This window comes from Amphiura filiformis, chromosome 3, assembly GCF_039555335.1.
Source record: "Amphiura filiformis chromosome 3, Afil_fr2py, whole genome shotgun sequence".
NCBI lineage: Eukaryota > Metazoa > Echinodermata > Ophiuroidea > Amphilepidida > Amphiuridae > Amphiura > Amphiura filiformis.
Window position 1 is genome coordinate 18289761 of NC_092630.1, and position 21050 is coordinate 18310810.

General features: G+C 36.6%; 1 protein-coding gene across 2 annotated transcripts in view; it reads right to left on the reverse strand.

The window, feature by feature from the left end:
* Positions 1 to 1740: 1740 nt before the first annotated feature.
* The window catches only part of LOC140147644 (uncharacterized), a 69140-nt gene continuing 49830 nt past the window's right edge, over positions 1741 to 21050 (reverse strand). Inside the window, exon 4 of one of the 2 annotated variants that reach the window (XM_072169413.1) lies at positions 1741 to 2932. In XM_072169413.1, the coding sequence (XP_072025514.1) occupies positions 2866 to 2932 (67 nt within the window). In that variant the 3' untranslated portion in view covers positions 1741 to 2865. The remainder of the gene's footprint in view (positions 2933 to 21050) is intronic. The other variant, XM_072169412.1, reaches the window with a different exon arrangement.

The window sequence follows — 21050 nt, forward strand, 5'->3', positions numbered from 1 at the left end:
TGTTTAGGGAAAAATAATGCTCAGAATAATGTTATGCATAAAAGTTAAAACGTAATCGCGCCATATAATTTCGTGTAACAAAAACCGGTGGACCATCAACACCGGAACGGTATAACAATTGAAATGGCAGGACATATTGGTGGACAGATTGTTTTGCTAAATTGGATAGGGTCTATGCCCTAAGTTGAGAATGGACCGTCCCACTCGATTTGTAAAAAGGTCGCGAACCCTTTCGGTGGACCCAAGTAACTGCCCAAAATGAGGCAAAATTGAAAAGAAATTGGGTTTTAAATTGAACTTTGGAATTTGAAAAGTATAAATCACGTTAGGTCTAAGGCTGTGCCAACACTTTTCTTTGATGACTTTGGCCACAGGTTTTTATTTTTTCAAATATCTTAAAAATTCAAGAATCTAAGCTAATTGAACAGACAGTAATACTTTATTATACTAAATAGCCTTCCCAAATTTTCCCACACTTTCTATACCTCAGTAAACATCAAAAGAGCTGCTTTCCCGTGTCAAAAATGACAGAGGATTTCTATATAGCGCACTTGTGATAATATTTAAATGGTTTGCCAAATATGGGCATTATGACTAATATTTATGAATATTGCATGGTACAGGTCTATAGCCAAATTTGGCTAGAATATATTTTATGGTCGTGCGTCTTGAACTCTCCACCCAAAAAAGATGTTACGTTTTTCCAAATTCGACTCAAATTAAATGATGATATCTCTGCCAAGCAAGAAGTTACTGTCATGCTTGTGGTCTCATTTTATTGCTAAATAAAATGCACTTTCAATCCTGTAAAAAGAAATTCTTTGGCCTTTTTAATACTGACACTGTGCTTCATAGAATTCAGAATGGGCAGGGTGGCGGAGGTGGGGGATGTGGTACACACAAGCTCTATTTTTAGTGCATAATCTGTTTCTATAAATTGGATTTTGACTCTATCTAGCATCTAAAAAAACTCATGACCTTACAGCTTAAGGGCTGGGGTATGAACGTTTGGACAGTATTTATTTTGGGACATTAGAGCACATCAGACATATCGAATTGCATTCTGAATACGGAGAATGTCTTTCTGATATCAAATAATTTGGATTTTTGAAATTCGCAATTTAATACACATTTTATGGCAAATCATTAAAATTGATATTTTTATATTTAACAGTACTCGAAGTAAACTTTATAAATCTGATGATTTATACTTAAAAGTATGTAGGTGGGATGAAAAGCCGACGATCAATTGAAAATTTTGACCTTTCGTATTGAAGATATGGATTTTTTTCCAAAACACCAAAAAAAAATTGGTCTTTTTGGGAAAAAAATCCATATCTTCAATATGAAATGTCAAAATTTTCAATTGACCGTCGGCTTTTCCTCCCAGTTACATACACTTTAAGAATATATCATTAGATTTATATAATTTACTTCGAGGACTGTTATATATCAAAATGTGAAAAATATCAAATTTTTATAATTTGTCATAAAATTTGTATTATATTGTGATTTTCAAAAATGAAAATTATTTGATATCAGAAAGACATGCTTCGTATTCAGAATGCAATTCGATAGGTCTGAGGTGCTCTCATGTCCCACAAAAAATACTGTCGAAACGCAATAAACGCTCATTCTAGATCCCTTAACAATTCTACTAATTGTTTTTAATCATTTATGTTTGGTTTAGTCTAGAAACAAACTCAGATACAAACTTTTCCATACAAAACTATCCGTTTTCATATTAAACACTGTAGTAAGTGTTTAATGCGAATGTCTTCAAAATCTAAAAGTTACTCTAAAATTTTAATTATTTATGCCATCATAGTCAAAGTATAGATTTTCTGAAGGGAAATTTGATGAGGAATCTAAATATGGACTCATTTTTTCTGTAGGTGTTAGGGGTAAAATGTTTCAGTTCAAAATATCTTGAATTGTAAAATATGCTAACATACTTCGGGCAGATTACCAAACAGATTACGAAATTGCTTAAGCCTTCAGCTTTACAAAAATGTATACTTTTGCTAGTTTAGGGTTGATAATTGTGGAAATAATCTAATTAGATTGGTGTAAAAATTCATAATATTTGTGATGTAACGCTAAGAGTGGCGAGTTCAGGACATATTATGGCCTTATGGTCAATACTATCGAGTGAGTTTGATATTTTTTATGAATGAACTGCAGTGTGAATGGCAGCACACCGTCATCCACATCCACATTCACGACGAAACAGTAGTTGAAATTACATCAGGTACCTGTGTCGGTTTTTTTAAGGTTTTTAATTTTTTGCATGTAATATAAAGATAACATATTCAAATCAATATTAAATGTGATATTTTGGCCTAAATACATTTGTTTAACAAGATAGGGCTTTCGAAAGGAGTGGATACGTGCAATTTGCATATACCCTTGAGTGTGTGATTATTACGTAGTAAATTCACCATACACGGGTGAATGGGAGCTCAAATCCATCACCATGCACTATGTAATATTATTATAAAAAGAAGAACATAAAATCTCATTTTTAACTTTTATCCTACTGAAACATATTTTTTACAGTTTACACACCCTTACTATCATGTTGTTTGTTCATTTTGTCTTCCTACATTTGTAAGAAGTGTAAACATAACACGAAAAGAAGTTATCAAATATGTCCACAATATTTTTTTTTTGTAAATTGAGTATTTTAGATTTCTTTAGTTACTTAAAAATATCTACAATGGAAATTACCGCGACCCAATCGAAAATTTAAGGTATATTTGCATTTGCCTAAAATATTAACCATGTTTTTGAATACAAACAAGATTACGTCAGCCATGTTGTCTCGTCTGGATAATAAAGCAAAAGACGAATTTGTTGTTTTCCTTAGAATAATATTATTTCGATGAAAATAACCAGAGTTCCATTGATGCGTTTGTAGACATACATATATCTGCAAAAGACAAAGCACACTGTTCTCATGAATTAAGTACTAGTGTGAATAAGGATGGTACTAATTAGGCTGATATCGCATTCCCTTTGAGATTCCCCAGTGGGCACAGGTTAGGATTTCGACGTTGTATCAACGTTGATACAACGTCGAAATCTAACCTAACCTGATTTCAACCCGATTTCAACCTAGAGATTGGTTGAAATCAGGTTGAAATTTCAACGTCGATACAACGTTGAAATTTCAACCTGATTTCAACCATGTTTCAACCAACTTTCAATGCAAAAATTAAGGAGGTTGAAATCAGGTTGAAACTTCAACGTTGATACAACGTTGAAATTTCAACCTGATTTCAACCAATGTTTCAATGCACAACTTAATGACCTTACATAAAATATTATTAGGACGAAATATGCATATGCCTAGTATAATACATGTTTAAAGGTCGATAGCATTGAAATTTTACCCAAGTTTTCTATATTATCCAGGCCGCATGATCTAACGATTTAAACCGAACTTCCGTTCCCTTCTTCAAGTGGCGCGCGCGGCGTGCACTACCTCAAATACTTACGCGAAAACACCGGGTGGTACGGGGTATGCCCCGTCGCCGCTCAATTGGCGGGCTGATGTTGATATGGGAATTCCTACAACATGGTGAAGTTGGTGCAAAAGACGTTCACAAACACTTGTTAGGGGGGGCTGATGCAAAAGGGTGGGAGGGGCTTTAGTTTTGACCCTCCTAGGGGTAGAGGAGGGGCCTTGAAAAAATGACTAAAAATTCTCCCAGGAAAATTGAGTTTATATGATTTTCTCTGGGATTGACCCATAATTTTCATGTCAAAGTGGGGGGAGGCTAAATTTTTAGAGATCTGAAAGGGGCGAAAAACTTTCGCGATGATTTTTTTTTTTTTGCATCAGCCCCCCTAACAAGTGTTTGCGATCGGTCCCTAATATGCCTATTCGCATATCAGTTCGGGGGCACTCGTAATAACCGGACGTCTCTGATTTCAAAGACGGGTCAGTGATTTCACATACGGGGGTCTGTGATATCACATACGTCGATTTTTGTTGACAATTTGGCACTCTATGCAGCACATCGGAACGAAGCTGAGTGTATTACAATAAGCTTTCCTATGTTTAGCAAATAAACGGACCCCCGGGGCAAAACGGAACCACCTGGAAAAATAGGCCTTGGCAATACTGCCGTCTATGCAAATTATATTGAGGAACACAAGTATGGCTACGAGGCTTTACAACAAAAATTTTATCTGAAACAATCCACTGACATTCGAGCAAGATCGAGCCAAAAAATTACTACCCGTCTGGTGTAAGATATGTAGATGTTTAATGCGCTGAAATTTTACTTCATTAATATCGGATTCCCAAATAATTATGTATATTGTAAACACGAAGGTACTAGCCATGAGCTGTATTAAGTGCATGGCCTATATGCTACGATGTATTATGCATGCAACCTATTTCTAAAAAGTCGGGTATGGGGCAAAACGGAACCCTAGGTGTGGGGCATAACGGAACAGGGTTCCGTTTTGCCCCGGGCGTTTTGTCCCACAGATGGTTCCGTTTTGCCCCAATTGGACATAATTTGTCTTCACTCAAGGAAATGTAGGCGTTATCTAGGGGCCTACTCGAACATGGTAAACATTTTGCTGAAACATAGACATATAACTAGACCTACAGATAGAATTAATGATTAAAAGTTAACCACTTACTCCACAGAGATGGTAGGGCTACTGAATATTTCTTTCTAATCAAATATTGGTCATACATATTATAGGCCTACTAGGCCTATAAGAAGTTAACCACTCACTCCACAGAGATGGTAGGCCCACTTAATATTGTAACTGAATATAGGCCTACATATAACTAGGCCTAGGGCCTACCGATGGAACAACTGATATAAGTTTGCACCCAGTGTACCGTTTTGCTCCATAGGGGGGTTCCGTTTTGCCCCGATAGTGGGGCAAAACGGATTTTTTTTGTTGAAAATATTTCTTCATTTTTATAAAAAATTGTAAGATTCAAGTTATATTGATTAATGGTATATTAAAGGTAAATACAAACTTCAACTGAATATATAATTTTTACAGTCATATTACTTATGGTGACGTCACAGAGCATCCTCAAAGTTAAGTGTTCCGTTATGCCCCACCTTCCCCTACCTGTGCAAAAATTATATCTATCTGTGCAAATTCTGACAAATGGTCCCAGAACACACTTAGATTGCAATGGCTAAAATCAAATGTTTTGAGGTAAAAAAAAATCCCAATTTTACTATCCAATTCATGAATTGGATAGTAAAATTAGCAGGCACTCAACATGCTCAACTTGGGCTAGCTACAACCCTGATAAGGCCTATACAAAAAATTATTCCCACTGCGCTGGCACGTTCATCAAAATTACTTATATCGTTTGCGACTGGGTTTTGAAACTAGGGAGTATGTGATTTATGAGACGTCTCTGAAATATGATACTGTTAGGTGACATAACGCTTCAAGAGTATTTGATATCAGAGACGTCTTTGAATTAGCAGTGCCCCCGAACTGATATCTTCTAACTATTTTACTAACCCGATCATATCGCCCCGGGGTATTGCCCGGGTATCACCCCGGCGGCATAGCCGGCGTCAGTAGCTATGAAATCGGCAGATCGAGGTCGGCACCCATACGCGGGAGGCAACCGGGTGCGGGAGTGGGTGGGCCGGCCGCATCATAGGCCTATGTTGTCGATCATAGTCGGAGAAAGCCGGGGAGAGTTAGGGGGGGGGGGCACGCCCTCTCTAATTTTTTTTTCATGGGGGACGGCAAGTGTTTATAGGTAGGCCTATACCGCACGTTTGCAAGATATTGTGGGTGGGTACGTACACGCGTGCACAATTGTGTTAACAAGCGTTCGCAAATGTTTGCGAGTACGCACTCATGTTTACAAGTGTTCATGGGTACGCTTGCGTACATTGCCGGTACGCACAGACGTTCGCAAGTGTTTGCGAATACGCACGCGCGTGCGCAATTGTTTATGGGTACGCATGCACATGTTCAAGTCTTTGTAGGTACGCACATGCGTTTGCAAGTTATTGCGGGTACGCACGCGCGTTTGCAAGTGTTTGCAAGTACACATATGCATACACAAGTGTTTGCAAGTACAAACGCACGTTGCGGGTACGCATGCCCGTTCCCATGTGTTTGGGATTATACGCACGCACGTTCGCAAGTGTTTGCGTGAATACACTCGTTCTCAAGTGTTTATGCGTACGCATGCACGTTCGCAAGTGTTTGCAAGTACGCAAGCGTATGCGCAAGTGTTTATGGGTACGTAAGCGTATGCGCAAGTGTTTATGGGTACGCACACGCATGCGCAAGTGTTTATGGGTACGCCCTTGTGTTCGAAAGTTATTGCGGGTACGCACGCGCGTACGTTACGCAATCGAGTTTGCAAGTGTTTTCGAGTACGCATGCCCGTTCGCAAGTGTTTATGGGTACGCGAAAGTTATTACGGGTACGCATGCGAGTTTGCAAGTGTTTGCAAGTGCACACTCGCGTTCACAAGTGTTTATAGGTACGCACGCACATTTGCAAATTATTGAAGGTACGTACGCGCTTGCACAAGTGTTTGTGAGTACGCACGTGCCTTCACAAGTGTTTATGGGTAGGCCTACGCACACGCGAGTGCAAAACTGATGCCACTGCCACGAGCGGGATGGCGCATCAATCAATGACATAATGCCTTGAATGTGTCCGTTTGTTTGAACTTGATGTAGGATCTGGATTTGGATCTGGATCTGTGGAGATCATTTATAGGCAGGCAGTGAATTAATTCTGCATCACGCTAGAGTTGTAGGCTAGTCGGCCTAGGCCTATATCTGAAACATGTTGAAAAACAATTTCAAATTTTTGGATATTCGTTAGTTCTGGTCGCATTTTGACCTAAAAACATGTTTCTAATCCTAGATCACCATGTTTGGACATTCAAAAGTTTAAAAAATTTGGATTAAAATTGTAGTAGGGCTAGTATCGCTTTCGCCCAACACTTTTCCAGAACGGATATTGCCCAACATGCCAATGTACATCAGGGCGCACACCACTAAATAATCGCCCCATTGAAATGCGTGTAAAAACACCAGTTTTATTTGCTCGTTTTGAGGCCTTTTCGGCACATTCTGAGAAATTTAAGGATAACCAGTCGATTGCAAATCGATGAAAGTTTAACATATGTTTCAATGTATGGGTAGTCTTCCGTCTCGTTTTCCCGCTAGGAGCCGCTAAACAGCGCCCTCACTGTTTTTGACATGCTCTCATGACTGAAAACCCGTTTCTGCCCATTTTTTAATACGCGGACCTATTTTCTCGATAATTATAAAAATGCGACTTTTTAGTGATTCAAATTCATGCACAGGCTTTACACTTTTATTTAAGCTATAATTCGCTACTCTTTCTGATTATTAGTCCAAAGAGCAGCCCATTATACCTCAAAAACTTTCTGTATTTTACCGGAACTCAGTAGGGTTGCACAAATGGCGCATTGATTTAGTGGTGTGCTCCCTTCAAGGGTTTCTGATGTTCATAAAATTTAATTCTTTTATCTTTTTCTTGAAATATAAAATGTTTTGAGTAAAACGCTCGAAACAGAATTGCTCTGTGACATTCACTTCAAGAGAAATGCCCTTTCAAAGTTACATGGTGGATTCCGAAAATAGGCAAATTTTCAACATTTTGACCATTCATGCTTACTCTTCTATATTTTGCATTAAATTCCAATTCCTAGATAGTTTTTGACCTTCCATCTGATGAAATTCGGTTTTAAATGAGAGTAAATCACGTTTCACAATTGCATGGGTCTACTGTTAATGATTTATAACAATCACCCCCCAACCATATAAAACCAAGATTTGGCACCTTTAAAAAGCACGCACCGATTTGTCACCTTAAGCCCAAATTTCTTAAAATCCAAGAAATCTTGTTTTCACACAATTTGTGGCAATTTCCTGAACTTTGAAGGCCTCTGGGGGAATAATCTTAGCGCTACTTGCATCTAAAACGCATTAAATATATTCATTAACATATAAACTATCTATTTAAATCGAAAAAAAACTGCAATTTAATCAAAAGCCATTTCAATTTTGGCTGAATCTCTGAAAAGCACGGTTTTACTCCTAGGCCCTTCGAAGGGCGCACACCACTAAATAATCGCCCCATTGAAATGCGTGTAAAAACACCAGTTTTATTTGCTCGTTTTGAGGCCTTTTCGGCACATTCTGAGAAATTTAAGGATAACCAGTCGATTGCAAATCGATGAAAGTTTAACATATGTTTCAATGTATGGGTAGTCTTCCGTCTCGTTTTCCCGCTAGGAGCCGCTAAACAGCGCCCTCACTGTTTTTGACATGCTCTCATGACTGAAAACCCGTTTCTGCCCATTTTTTAATACGCGGACCTATTTTCTCGATAATTATAAAAATGCGACTTTTTAGTGATTCAAATTCATGCACAGGCTTTACACTTTTATTTAAGCTATAATTCGCTACTCTTTCTGATTATTAGTCCAAAGAGCAGCCCATTATACCTCAAAAACTTTCTGTATTTTACCGGAACTCAGTAGGGTTGCACAAATGGCGCATTGATTTAGTGGTGTGCTCCTTCAAGGGTTTCTGATGTTCATAAAATTTAATTCTTTTATCTTTTTCTTGAAATATAAAATGTTTTGAGTAAAACGCTCGAAACAGAATTGCTCTGTGACATTCACTTCAAGAGAAATGCCCTTTCAAAGTTACATGGTGGATTCCGAAAATAGGCAAATTTTCAACATTTTGACCATTCATGCTTACTCTTCTATATTTTGCATTAAATTCCAATTCCCTAGATAGTTTTTGACCTTCCATCTGATGAAATTCGGTTTTAAATGAGAGTAAATCACGTTTCACAATTGCATGGGTCTACTGTTAATGATTTATAACAATCACCCCCCAACCATATAAAACCAAGATTTGGCACCTTTAAAAAGCACGCACCGATTTGTCACCTTAAGCCCAAATTTCTTAAAATCCAAGAAATCTTGTTTTCACACAATTTGTGGCAATTTCCTGAACTTTGAAGGCCTCTGGGGGAATAATCTTAGCGCTACTTGCATCTAAAACGCATTAAATATATTCATTAACATATAAACTATCTATTTAAATCGAAAAAACTGCAATTTAATCAAAAGCCATTTCAATTTTGGCTGAATCTCTGAAAAGCACGGTTTTACTCCTAGGCCCTTCGAAGGGCGCACACCACTAAATAATCGCCCCATTGAAATGCGTGTAAAAACACCAGTTTTATTTGCTCGTTTTGAGGCCTTTTCGGCACATTCTGAGAAATTTAAGGATAACCAGTCGATTGCAAATCGATGAAAGTTTAACATATGTTTCAATGTATGGGTAGTCTTCCGTCTCGTTTTCCCGGTATGACCCGCTAAACAGCGCCCTCACTGTTTTTGACATGCTCTCATGACTGAAAACCCGTTTCTGCCCATTTTTAATACGCGGACCTATTTTCTCGATAATTATAAAATGCGACTTTTTAGTGATTCAAATTCATGCACAGGCTTTACACTTTTATTTAAGCTATAATTCGCTACTCTTTCTGATTATTAGTCCAAAGAGCAGCCCATTATACCTCAAAAACTTTCTGTATTTTACCGGAACTCAGTAGGGTTGCACAAATGGCGCATTGATTTAGTGGTGTGCTCCTTCAAGGGTTTCTGATGTTCATAAAATTTAATTCTTTTTATCTTTTCTTGAAATATAAAATGTTTTGAGTAAAACGCTCGAAACAGAATTGCTCTGTGACATTCACTTCAAGAGAAATGCCCTTTCAAAGTTACATGGTGGATTCCGAAAATAGGCAAATTTTCAACATTTTGACCATTCATGCTTACTCTTCTATATTTTGCATTAAATTCCAATTCCCTAGATAGTTTTTGACCTTCCATCTGATGAAATTCGGTTTTAAATGAGAGTAAATCACGTTTCACAATTGCATGGGTCTACTGTTAATGATTTATAACAATCACCCCCCCAACCATATAAAACCAAGATTTGGCACCTTTAAAAAGCACGCACCGATTTGTCACCTTAAGCCCAAATTTCTTAAAATCCAAGAAATCTTGTTTTCACACAATTTGTGGCAATTTCCTGAACTTTGAAGGCCTCTGGGGAATAATCTTAGCGCTACTTGCATCTAAAACGCATTAAATATATTCATTAACATATAAACTATCTATTTAAATCGAAAAAACTGCAATTTAATCAAAAGCCATTTCAATTTTGGCTGAATCTCTGAAAAGCACGGTTTTACTCCTAGGCCCTTCGAAGGGCGCACACCACTAAATAATCGCCCCATTGAAATGCGTGTAAAAACACCAGTTTTATTTGCTCGTTTTGAGGCCTTTTCGGCACATTCTGAGAAATTTAAGGATAACCAGTCGATTGCAAATCGATGAAAGTTTAACATATGTTTCAATGTATGGGTAGTCTTCCGTCTCGTTTTCCCGTTAGAAGCCGCTAAACAGCGCCCTCACTGTTTTTGACATGCTCTCATGACTGAAAACCCGTTTCTGCCCATTTTTAATACGCGGACCTATTTTCTCGATAATTATAAAAATGCGACTTTTTAGTGATTCAAATTCATGCACAGGCTTTACACTTTTATTTAAGCTATAATTCGCTACTCTTTCTGATTATTAGTCCAAAGAGCAGCCCATTATACCTCAAAAACTTTCTGTATTTTACCGGAACTCAGTAGGGTTGCACAAATGGCGCATTGATTTAGTGGTGTGCTCCCTTGAAGGGTTTCTGATGTTCATAAAATTTAATTCTTTTATCTTTTTCTTGAAATATAAAATGTTTTGAGTAAAACGCTCGAAACAGAATTGCTCTGTGACATTCACTTCAAGAGAAATGCCCTTTCAAAGTTACATGGTGGATTCCGAAAATAGGCAAATTTTCAACATTTTGACCATTCATGCTTACTCTTCTATATTTTGCATTAAATTCCAATTCCTAGATAGTTTTTGACCTTCCATCTGATGAAATTCGGTTTTAAATGAGAGTAAATCACGTTTCACAATTGCATGGGTCTACTGTTAATGATTTATAACAATCACCCCCCCCCCCCCAACCATATAAAACCAAGATTTGGCACCTTTAAAAAGCACGCACCGATTTGTCACCTTAAGCCCAAATTTCTTAAAATCCAAGAAATCTTGTTTTCACACAATTTGTGGCAATTTCCTGAACTTTGAAGGCCTCTGGGGGAATAATCTTAGCGCTACTTGCATCTAAAACGCATTAAATATATTCATTAACATATAAACTATCTATTTAAATCGAAAAAACTGCAATTTAATCAAAAGCCATTTCAATTTTGGCTGAATCTCTGAAAAGCACGGTTTTACTCCTAGGCCCTTCGAAGGGCGCACACCACTAAATAATCGCCCCATTGAAATGCGTGTAAAAACACCAGTTTTATTTGCTCGTTTTGAGGCCTTTTCGGCACATTCTGAGAAATTTAAGGATAACCAGTCGATTGCAAATCGATGAAAGTTTAACATATGTTTCAATGTATGGGTAGTCTTCCGTCTCGTTTTCCCGCTAGGAGCCGCTAAACAGCGCCCTCACTGTTTTTGACATGCTCTCATGACTGAAAACCCGTTTCTGCCCATTTTTTAATACGCGGACCTATTTTCTCGATAATTATAAAAATGCGACTTTTTAGTGATTCAAATTCATGCACAGGCTTTACACTTTTATTTAAGCTATAATTCGCTACTCTTTCTGATTATTAGTCCAAAGAGCAGCCCATTATACCTCAAAAACTTTCTGTATTTTACCGGAACTCAGTAGGGTTGCACAAATGGCGCATTGATTTAGTGGTGTGCTCCCATCAGTCACAGAGGAGTAAGATAGACAGAGCGCGTACCACCAGTCAAAGGGGGCACTACACTAAATCCTTCCGCATTTGGTGTAACCTTGTATAGTCCCGGTAAAAATAGCGCCTGGGCGACATATATCAGCCTCTAGAGGGTACTGAATTTAAGTGAATCGTGCTTGTTTTTATGAAAAGAATAGAGTAGGACCTCAACATTAAAAATCTGTTCCAAAAATGTTTCAAATCGATTGTGAATAGTGACAGGCTGTCGGAACAATATCAAGGCCGGAACTGGTAAAGAGGCGAAATTATCGACTGAAATTAGTGAGGGCGCTGTTCAAGTGCCCGTAGCTCAAAAGTTCGACTGAAGGGAAAAAAAAAAATAAAATTTTATTAAATTTCAGACTTTATACTTTTAGAAAATCCATACGACATTTTCTCAACTTTAGGCAAAAGGGTAGAAAAACGAATTTACTTTCTTGTGTTTTCACGTGTATTTCAATGGGACGATTATTTAGTGGTGTGCCCCTTCGAAGGCGCTTTTTTCAACTGGGGCTATAATCGGCTTTTTGATAAATTCAGGCAAAATTAAAGTCGGCTTTTGCTTGAATTATGTTAATTTCGATTTATATTGATAGTTTAGATGTTAATGTGTAATTTTAAATCGAATTAGATGCAAATCGTGCTTGTTATAATTCCGTCAGGGGGCTTCAAAGCTGAACAAAGTGTCGAGATATGTGAAAAAATAAGATTTCTATGATTTTAATTGATTTGGTTTGAAGGTTATAAATCTGCCCGGGTCCTTAAACCCTTCCAAACTTGTTTTTTATGAAGGGGGGGGGGTTAATTACTGCACAATTTCTAGCTACTGGACCCTTACAATTAATTATTGACGTGACTTTCTTTTATTTAAAGAAAATTTGAGCATTTAGAGGTAAAACTAGATAGGCCTACATCACGTGTTTAGGGTAAAGGCCTAATGCAAGATAAACGTGCTTTTTGGCTCAAATGTGACAAAAGCGGCATTTGCCATTTTTCGGAAAAACGCTCTCATTATGTAATTAAGATACATAGAAGAAAAATATTTTGACCATTTTTCTTTAAACTGTCTATTCTTTCAAAATATTTAAAAAAATAAAGGAAAAAAATGAATTTTTCTCCTTTTAAGGGGCACTACACTAAATCCTTCCGCATTTGGTGTAACCTTGTATAGTCCCGGTAAAAATAGCGCCTGGGCGACATATATCAGCCTCTAGAGGGTACTGAATTTAAGTGAATCGTGCTTGTTTTTATGAAAAGAATAGAGTAGGACCTCAACATTAAAAATCTGTTCCAAAAATGTTTCAAATCGATTGTGAATAGTGACAGGCTGTCGGAACAATATCAAGGCCGGAACTGGTAAAGAGGCGAAATTATCGACTGAAATTAGTGAGGGCGCTGTTCAAGTGCCCGTAGCTCAAAAGTTCGACTGAAGGACCCCCAAAAATAAAATTTTATTAAATTTCAGACTTTATACTTTTAGAAAATCCATACGACATTTTCTCAACTTTAGGCAAAAGGGTAGAAAAACGAATTTACTTTCTTGTGTTTTCACGTGTATTTCAATGGGACGATTATTTAGTGGTGTGCCCCTTCGAAGGCGCTTTTTTTCAACTGGGGCTATAATCGGCTTTTTGATAAATTCAGGCAAAATTAAAGTCGGCTTTTGCTTGAATTATGTTAATTTCGATTTATATTGATAGTTTAGATGTTAATGTGTAATTTTAAATCGAATTAGATGCAAATCGTGCTTGTTATAATTCCGTCAGGGGGCTTCAAAGCTGAACAAAGTGTCGAGATATGTGAAAAAATAAGATTTCTATGATTTTAATTGATTTGGTTTGAAGGTTATAAATCTGCCCGGGTCCTTAAACCCTTCCAAACTTGTTTTTATGAAGGGGGGGGGGGGTTAATTACTGCACAATTTCTAGCTACTGGACCCTTACAATTAATTATTGACGTGACTTTCTTTTATTTAAAGAAAATTTGAGCATTTAGAGGTAAAACTAGATAGGCCTACATCACGTGTTTAGGGTAAAGGCCTAATGCAAGATAAACGTGCTTTTTTGGCTCAAATGTGACAAAAGCGGCATTTGCCATTTTTCGGAAAAACGCTCTCATTATGTAATTAAGATACATAGAAGAAAAATATTTTGACCATTTTTCTTTAAACTGTCTATTCTTTCAAAATATTTAAAAAATAAAGGAAAAAATGAATTTTTCTCCTTATAAGGGGCACTACACTAAATCCTTCCGCATTTGGTGTAACCTTGTATAGTCCCGGTAAAAATAGCGCCTGGGCGACATATATCAGCCTCTAGAGGGTACTGAATTTAAGTGAATCGTGCTTGTTTTTATGAAAAGAATAGAGTAGGACCTCAACATTAAAAATCTGTTCCAAAAATGTTTCAAATCGATTGTGAATAGTGACAGGCTGTCGGAACAATATCAAGGCCGGAACTGGTAAAGAGGCGAAATTATCGACTGAAATTAGTGAGGGCGCTGTTCAAGTGCCCGTAGCTCAAAAGTTCGACTGAAGGACCCCAAAAATAAAATTTTATTAAATTTCAGACTTTATACTTTTAGAAAATCCATACGACATTTTCTCAACTTTAGGCAAAAGGGTAGAAAAACGAATTTACTTTCTTGTGTTTTCACGTGTATTTCAATGGGACGATTATTTAGTGGTGTGCCCCCTTCGAAGGCGCTTTTTTCAACTGGGGCTATAATCGGCTTTTTGATAAATTCAGGCAAAATTAAAGTCGGCTTTTGCTTGAATTATGTTAATTTCGATTTATATTGATAGTTTAGATGTTAATGTGTAATTTTAAATCGAATTAGATGCAAATCGTGCTTGTTATAATTCCGTCAGGGGCTTCAAAGCTGAACAAAGTGTCGAGATATGTGAAAAAATAAGATTTCTATGATTTTAATTGATTTGGTTTGAAGGTTATAAATCTGCCCGGGTCCTTAAACCCTTCCAAACTTGTTTTTTATGAAGGGGGGGGGGGGTTAATTACTGCACAATTTCTAGCTACTGGACCCTTACAATTAATTATTGACGTGACTTTCTTTTATTTAAAGAAAATTTGAGCATTTAGAGGTAAAACTAGATAGGCCTACATCACGTGTTTAGGGTAAAGGCCTAATGCAAGATAAACGTGCTTTTTGGCTCAAATGTGACAAAAGCGGCATTTGCCATTTTTCGGAAAAACGCTCTCATTATGTAATTAAGATACATAGAAGAAAAATATTTTGACCATTTTTCTTTAAACTGTCTATTCTTTCAAAATATTTAAAAAATAAAGGAAAAAATGAATTTTTCTCCTTATAAGGGGCACTACACTAAATCCTTCCGCATTTGGTGTAACCTTGTATAGTCCCGGTAAAAATAGCGCCTGGGCGACATATATCAGCCTCTAGAGGGTACTGAATTTAAGTGAATCGTGCTTGTTTTTATGAAAAGAATAGAGTAGGACCTCAACATTAAAAATCTGTTCCAAAAATGTTTCAAATCGATTGTGAATAGTGACAGGCTGTCGGAACAATATCAAGGCCGGAACTGGTAAAGAGGCGAAATTATCGACTGAAATTAGTGAGGGCGCTGTTCAAGTGCCCGTAGCTCAAAAGTTCGACTGAAGGTACCCCCAAAAAATAAAATTTTATTAAATTTCAGACTTTATACTTTTAGAAAATCCATACGACATTTTCTCAACTTTAGGCAAAAGGGTAGAAAAACGAATTTACTTTCTTGTGTTTTCACGTGTATTTCAATGGGACGATTATTTAGTGGTGTGCCCCTTCGAAGGCGCTTTTTTCAACTGGGGCTATAATCGGCTTTTTGATAAATTCAGGCAAAATTAAAGTCGGCTTTTGCTTGAATTATGTTAATTTCGATTTATATTGATAGTTTAGATGTTAATGTAATTTTAAATCGAATTAGATGCAAATCGTGCTTGTTATAATTCCGTCAGGGGCTTCAAAGCTGAACAAAGTGTCGAGATATGTGAAAAAATAAGATTTCTATGATTTTAATTGATTTGGTTTGAAGGTTATAAATCTGCCCGGGTCCTTAAACCCTTCCAAACTTGTTTTTTATGAAGGGGGGGGGGGTTAATTACTGCACAATTTCTAGCTACTGGACCCTTACAATTAATTATTGACGTGACTTTCTTTTATTTAAAGAAAATTTGAGCATTTAGAGGTAAAACTAGATAGGCCTACATCACGTGTTTAGGGTAAAGGCCTAATGCAAGATAAACGTGCTTTTTGGCTCAAATGTGACAAAAGCGGCATTTGCCATTTTTCGGAAAAACGCTCTCATTATGTAATTAAGATACATAGAAGAAAAATATTTTGACCATTTTTCTTTAAACTGTCTATTCTTTCAAAATATTTAAAAAAATAAAGGAAAAAAATGAATTTTTCTCCTTATAAGGGGCACTACACTAAATCCTTCCGCATTTGGTGTAACCTTGTATAGTCCCGGTAAAAATAGCGCCTGGGCGACATATATCAGCCTCTAGAGGGTACTGAATTTAAGTGAATCGTGCTTGTTTTTATGAAAAGAATAGAGTAGGACCTCAACATTAAAAATCTGTTCCAAAAATGTTTCAAATCGATTGTGAATAGTGACAGGCTGTCGGAACAATATCAAGGCCGGAACTGGTAAAGAGGCGAAATTATCGACTGAAATTAGTGAGGGCGCTGTTCAAGTGCCCGTAGCTCAAAAGTTCGACTGAAAGAAACACCAAAAAATAAAATTTTATTAAATTTCAGACTTTATACTTTTAGAAAATCCATACGACATTTTCTCAACTTTAGGCAAAAGGGTAGAAAAACGAATTTACTTTCTTGTGTTTTCACGTGTATTTCAATGGGACGATTATTTAGTGGTGTGCCCCTTCGAAGGCGCTTTTTTCAACTGGGGCTATAATCGGCTTTTTGATAAATTCAGGCAAAATTAAAGTCGGCTTTTGCTTGAATTATGTTAATTTCGATTTATATTGATAGTTTAGATGTTAATGTGTAATTTTAAATCGAATTAGATGCAAATCGTGCTTGTTATAATTCCGTCAGGGGGCCTCAAAGCTGAACAAAGTGTCGAGATATGTGAAAAAATAAGATTTCTATGATTTTAATTGATTTGGTTTGAAGGTTATAAATCTGCCCGGGTCCTTAAACCCTTCCAAACTTGTTTTTATGATGGGGGGGGTTAATTACTGCACAATTTCTAGCTACTGGACCCTTACAATTAATTATTGACGTGACTTTCTTTTATTTAAAGAAAATTTGAGCATTTAGAGGTAAAACTAGATAGGCCTACATCACGTGTTTAGGGTAAAGGCCTAATGCAAGATAAACGTGCTTTTTTGGCTCAAATGTGACAAAAGCGGCATTTGCCATTTTTCGGAAAAACGCTCTCATTATGTAATTAAGATACATAGAAGAAAAATATTTTGACCATTTTTCTTTAAACTGTCTATTCTTTCAAAATATTTAAAAAAAAAAGGAAAAAAATGAATTTTTCTCCTTATAAGGGGCACTACACTAAATCCTTCCGCATTTGGTGTAACCTTGTATAGTCCCGGTAAAAATAGCGCCTGGGCGACATATATCAGCCTCTAGAGGGTACTGAATTTAAGTGAATCGTGCTTGTTTTTATGAAAAGAATAGAGTAGGACCTCAACATTAAAAATCTGTTCCAAAAATGTTTCAAATCGATTGTGAATAGTGACAGGCTGTCGGAACAATATCAAGGCCGGAACTGGTAAAGAGGCGAAATTATCGACTGAAATTAGTGAGGGCGCTGTTCAAGTGCCCGTAGCTCAAAAGTTCGACTGAAGGGACCCAAAAAAATAAAATTTTATTAAATTTCAGACTTTATACTTTTAGAAAATCCATACGACATTTTCTCAACTTTAGGCAAAAGGGTAGAAAAACGAATTTACTTTCTTGTGTTTTCACGTGTATTTCAATGGGACGATTATTTAGTGGTGTGCCCCCTTCGAAGGCGCTTTTTTCAACTGGGGCTATAATCGGCTTTTTGATAAATTCAGGCAAAATTAAAGTCGGCTTTTGCTTGAATTATGTTAATTTCGATTTATATTGATAGTTTAGATGTTAATGTGTAATTTTAAATCGAATTAGATGCAAATCGTGCTTGTTATAATTCCGTCAGGGGGCTTCAAAGCTGAACAAAGTGTCGAGATATGTGAAAAAATAAGATCTCTATGATTTTAATTGATTTGGTTTGAAGGTTATAAATCTGCCCGGGTCCTTAAACCCTTCCAAACTTGTTTTTATGAAGGGGGGTTAATTACTGCACAATTTCTAGCTACTGGACCCTTACAATTAATTATTGACGTGACTTTCTTTTATTTAAAGAAAATTTGAGCATTTAGAGGTAAAACTAGATAGGCCTACATCACGTGTTTAGGGTAAAGGCCTAATGCAAGATAAACGTGCTTTTTTGGCTCAAATGTGACAAAAGCGGCATTTGCCATTTTTCGGAAAAACGCTCTCATTATGTAATTAAGATACATAGAAGAAAAATATTTTGACCATTTTTCTTTAAACTGTCTGTTCTTTCGAAATATTTAACAAAATTAAGGAAAAAAATGAATTTTTCTCCTTATAAGGGGCACTACACTAAATCCTTCCGCATTTGGTGTAACCTTGTATAGTCCCGGTAAAAATAGCGCCTGGGCGACATATATCAGCCTCTAGAGGGTACTGAATTTAAGTGAATCGTGCTTGTTTTATGAAAAGAATAGAGTAGGACCTCAACATTAAAAATCTGTTCCAAAAATGTTTCAAATCGATTGTGAATAGTGACAGGCTGTCGGAACAATATCAAGGCCGGAACTGGTAAAGAGGCGAAATTATCGACTGAAATTAGTGAGGGCGCTGTTCAAGTGCCCGTAGCTCAAAAGTTCGACTGAAGGGACCCCCCAAAAATAAATTTTTATTATATTTCAGACTTTATACTTTTAGAAAATCCATACGACATTTTCTCAACTTTAGGCAAAAGGGTAGAAAAACGAATTTACTTTCTTGTGTTTTCACGTGTATTTCAATGGGACGATTATTTAGTGGTGTGCCCCTTCGAAGGCGCTTTTTTCAACTGGGGCTATAATCGGCTTTTTGATAAATTCAGGCAAAATTAAAGTCGGCTTTTGCTTGAATTATGTTAATTTCGATTTATATTGATAGTTTAGATGTTAATGTGTAATTTTAAATCGAATTAGATGCAAATCGTGCTTGTTATAATTCCGTCAGGGGTCTTCAAAGCTGAACAAAGTGTCGAGATATGTGAAAAAATAAGATTTCTATGATTTTAATTGATTTGGTTTGAAGTTTATAAATCTGCCCGGGTCCTTGAACCCTTCCAAACTTGTTTTTAGGAAGGGGGGGGTTAATTACTGCACAATTTCTAGCTACTGGACCCTTACAATTAATTATTGACGTGACTTTCTTTTATTTAAAGAAAATTTGAGCATTTAGAGGTAAAACTAGATAGGCCTACATCACGTGTTTAGGGTAAAGGCCTAATGCAAGATAAACGTGCTTTTTTGGCTCAAATGTGACAAAAGCGGCATTTGCCATTTTTCGGAAAAACGCTCTCATTATGTAATTAAGATACATAGAAGAAAAATATTTTGACCATTTTTCTTTAAACTGTCTATTCTTTCAAAATATTGAAAAAAATAAAGAAAAAAATGAATTTTTCTCCTTATAAGGGGGCACTACACTAAATCCTTCCGCATTTGGTGTAACCTTGTATAGTCCCGGTAAAAAATAGCGCCTGGGCGACATATATCAGCCTCTAGAGGGTACTGAATTTAAGTGAATCGTGCTTGTTTTTATGAAAAGAATAGAGTAGGACCTCAACATTAAAAATCTGTTCCAAAAATGTTTCAAATCGATTGTGAATAGTGACAGGCTGTCGGAACAATATCAAGGCCGGAACTGGTAAAGAGGCGAAATTATCGACTGAAATTAGTGAGGGCGCTGTTCAAGTGCCCGTAGCTCAAAAGTTCGACTGAAGGGACCCCCAAAAAATAAAATTTTATTAAATTTCAGACTTTATACTTTTAGAAAATCCATACGACATTTTCTCAACTTTAGGCAAAAGGGTAGAAAAACGAATTTACTTTCTTGTGTTTTCACGTGTATTTCAATGGGACGATTATTTAGTGGTGTGCCCCTTCGAAGGCGCTTTTTTCAACTGGGGCTATAATCGGCTTTTTGATAAATTCAGGCAAAATTAAAGTCGGCTTTTGCTTGAATTATGTTAATTTCGATTTATATTGATAGTTTAGATGTTAATGTGTAATTTTAAATCGAATTAGATGCAAATCGTGCTTGTTATAATTCCGTCAGGGGCTTCAAAGCTGAACAAAGTGTCGAGATATGTGAAAAAATAAGATTTCTATGATTTTAATTGATTTGGTTTGAAGGTTATAAATCTGCCCGGGTCCTTAAACCCTTCCAAACTTGTTTTTATGAAGGGGGGGGTTAATTACTGCACAATTTCTAGCTACTGGACCCTTACAATTAATTATTGACGTGACTTTCTTTTATTTAAAGAAAATTTGAGCATTTAGAGGTAAAACTAGATAGGCCTACATCACGTGTTTAGGGTAAAGGCCTAATGCAAGATAAACGTGCTTTTTGGCTCAAATGTGACAAAAGCGGCATTTGCCATTTTTCGGAAAAACGCTCTCATTATGTAATTAAGATACATAGAAGAAAAATATTTTGACCATTTTCTTTAAACTGTCTATTCTTTCAAAATATTTAAAAAATAAAGGAAAAAATGAATTTTCTCCTTATAAGGGGCACTACACTAAATCCTTCCGCATTTGGTGTAACCTTGTATAGTCCCGGTAAAATAGCGCCTGGGCGACATATATCAGCCTCTAGAGGGTACTGAATTTAAGTGAATCGTGCTTGTTTTTATGAAAAGAATAGAGTAGGACCTCAACATTAAAAATCTGTTCCAAAAATGTTTCAAATCGATTGTGAATAGTGACAGGCTGTCGGAACAATATCAAGGCCGGAACTGGTAAAGAGGCGAAATTATCGACTGAAATTAGTGAGGGCGCTGTTCAAGTGCCCGTAGCTCAAAAGTTCGACTGAAGGGAAAAAAAAAAAAT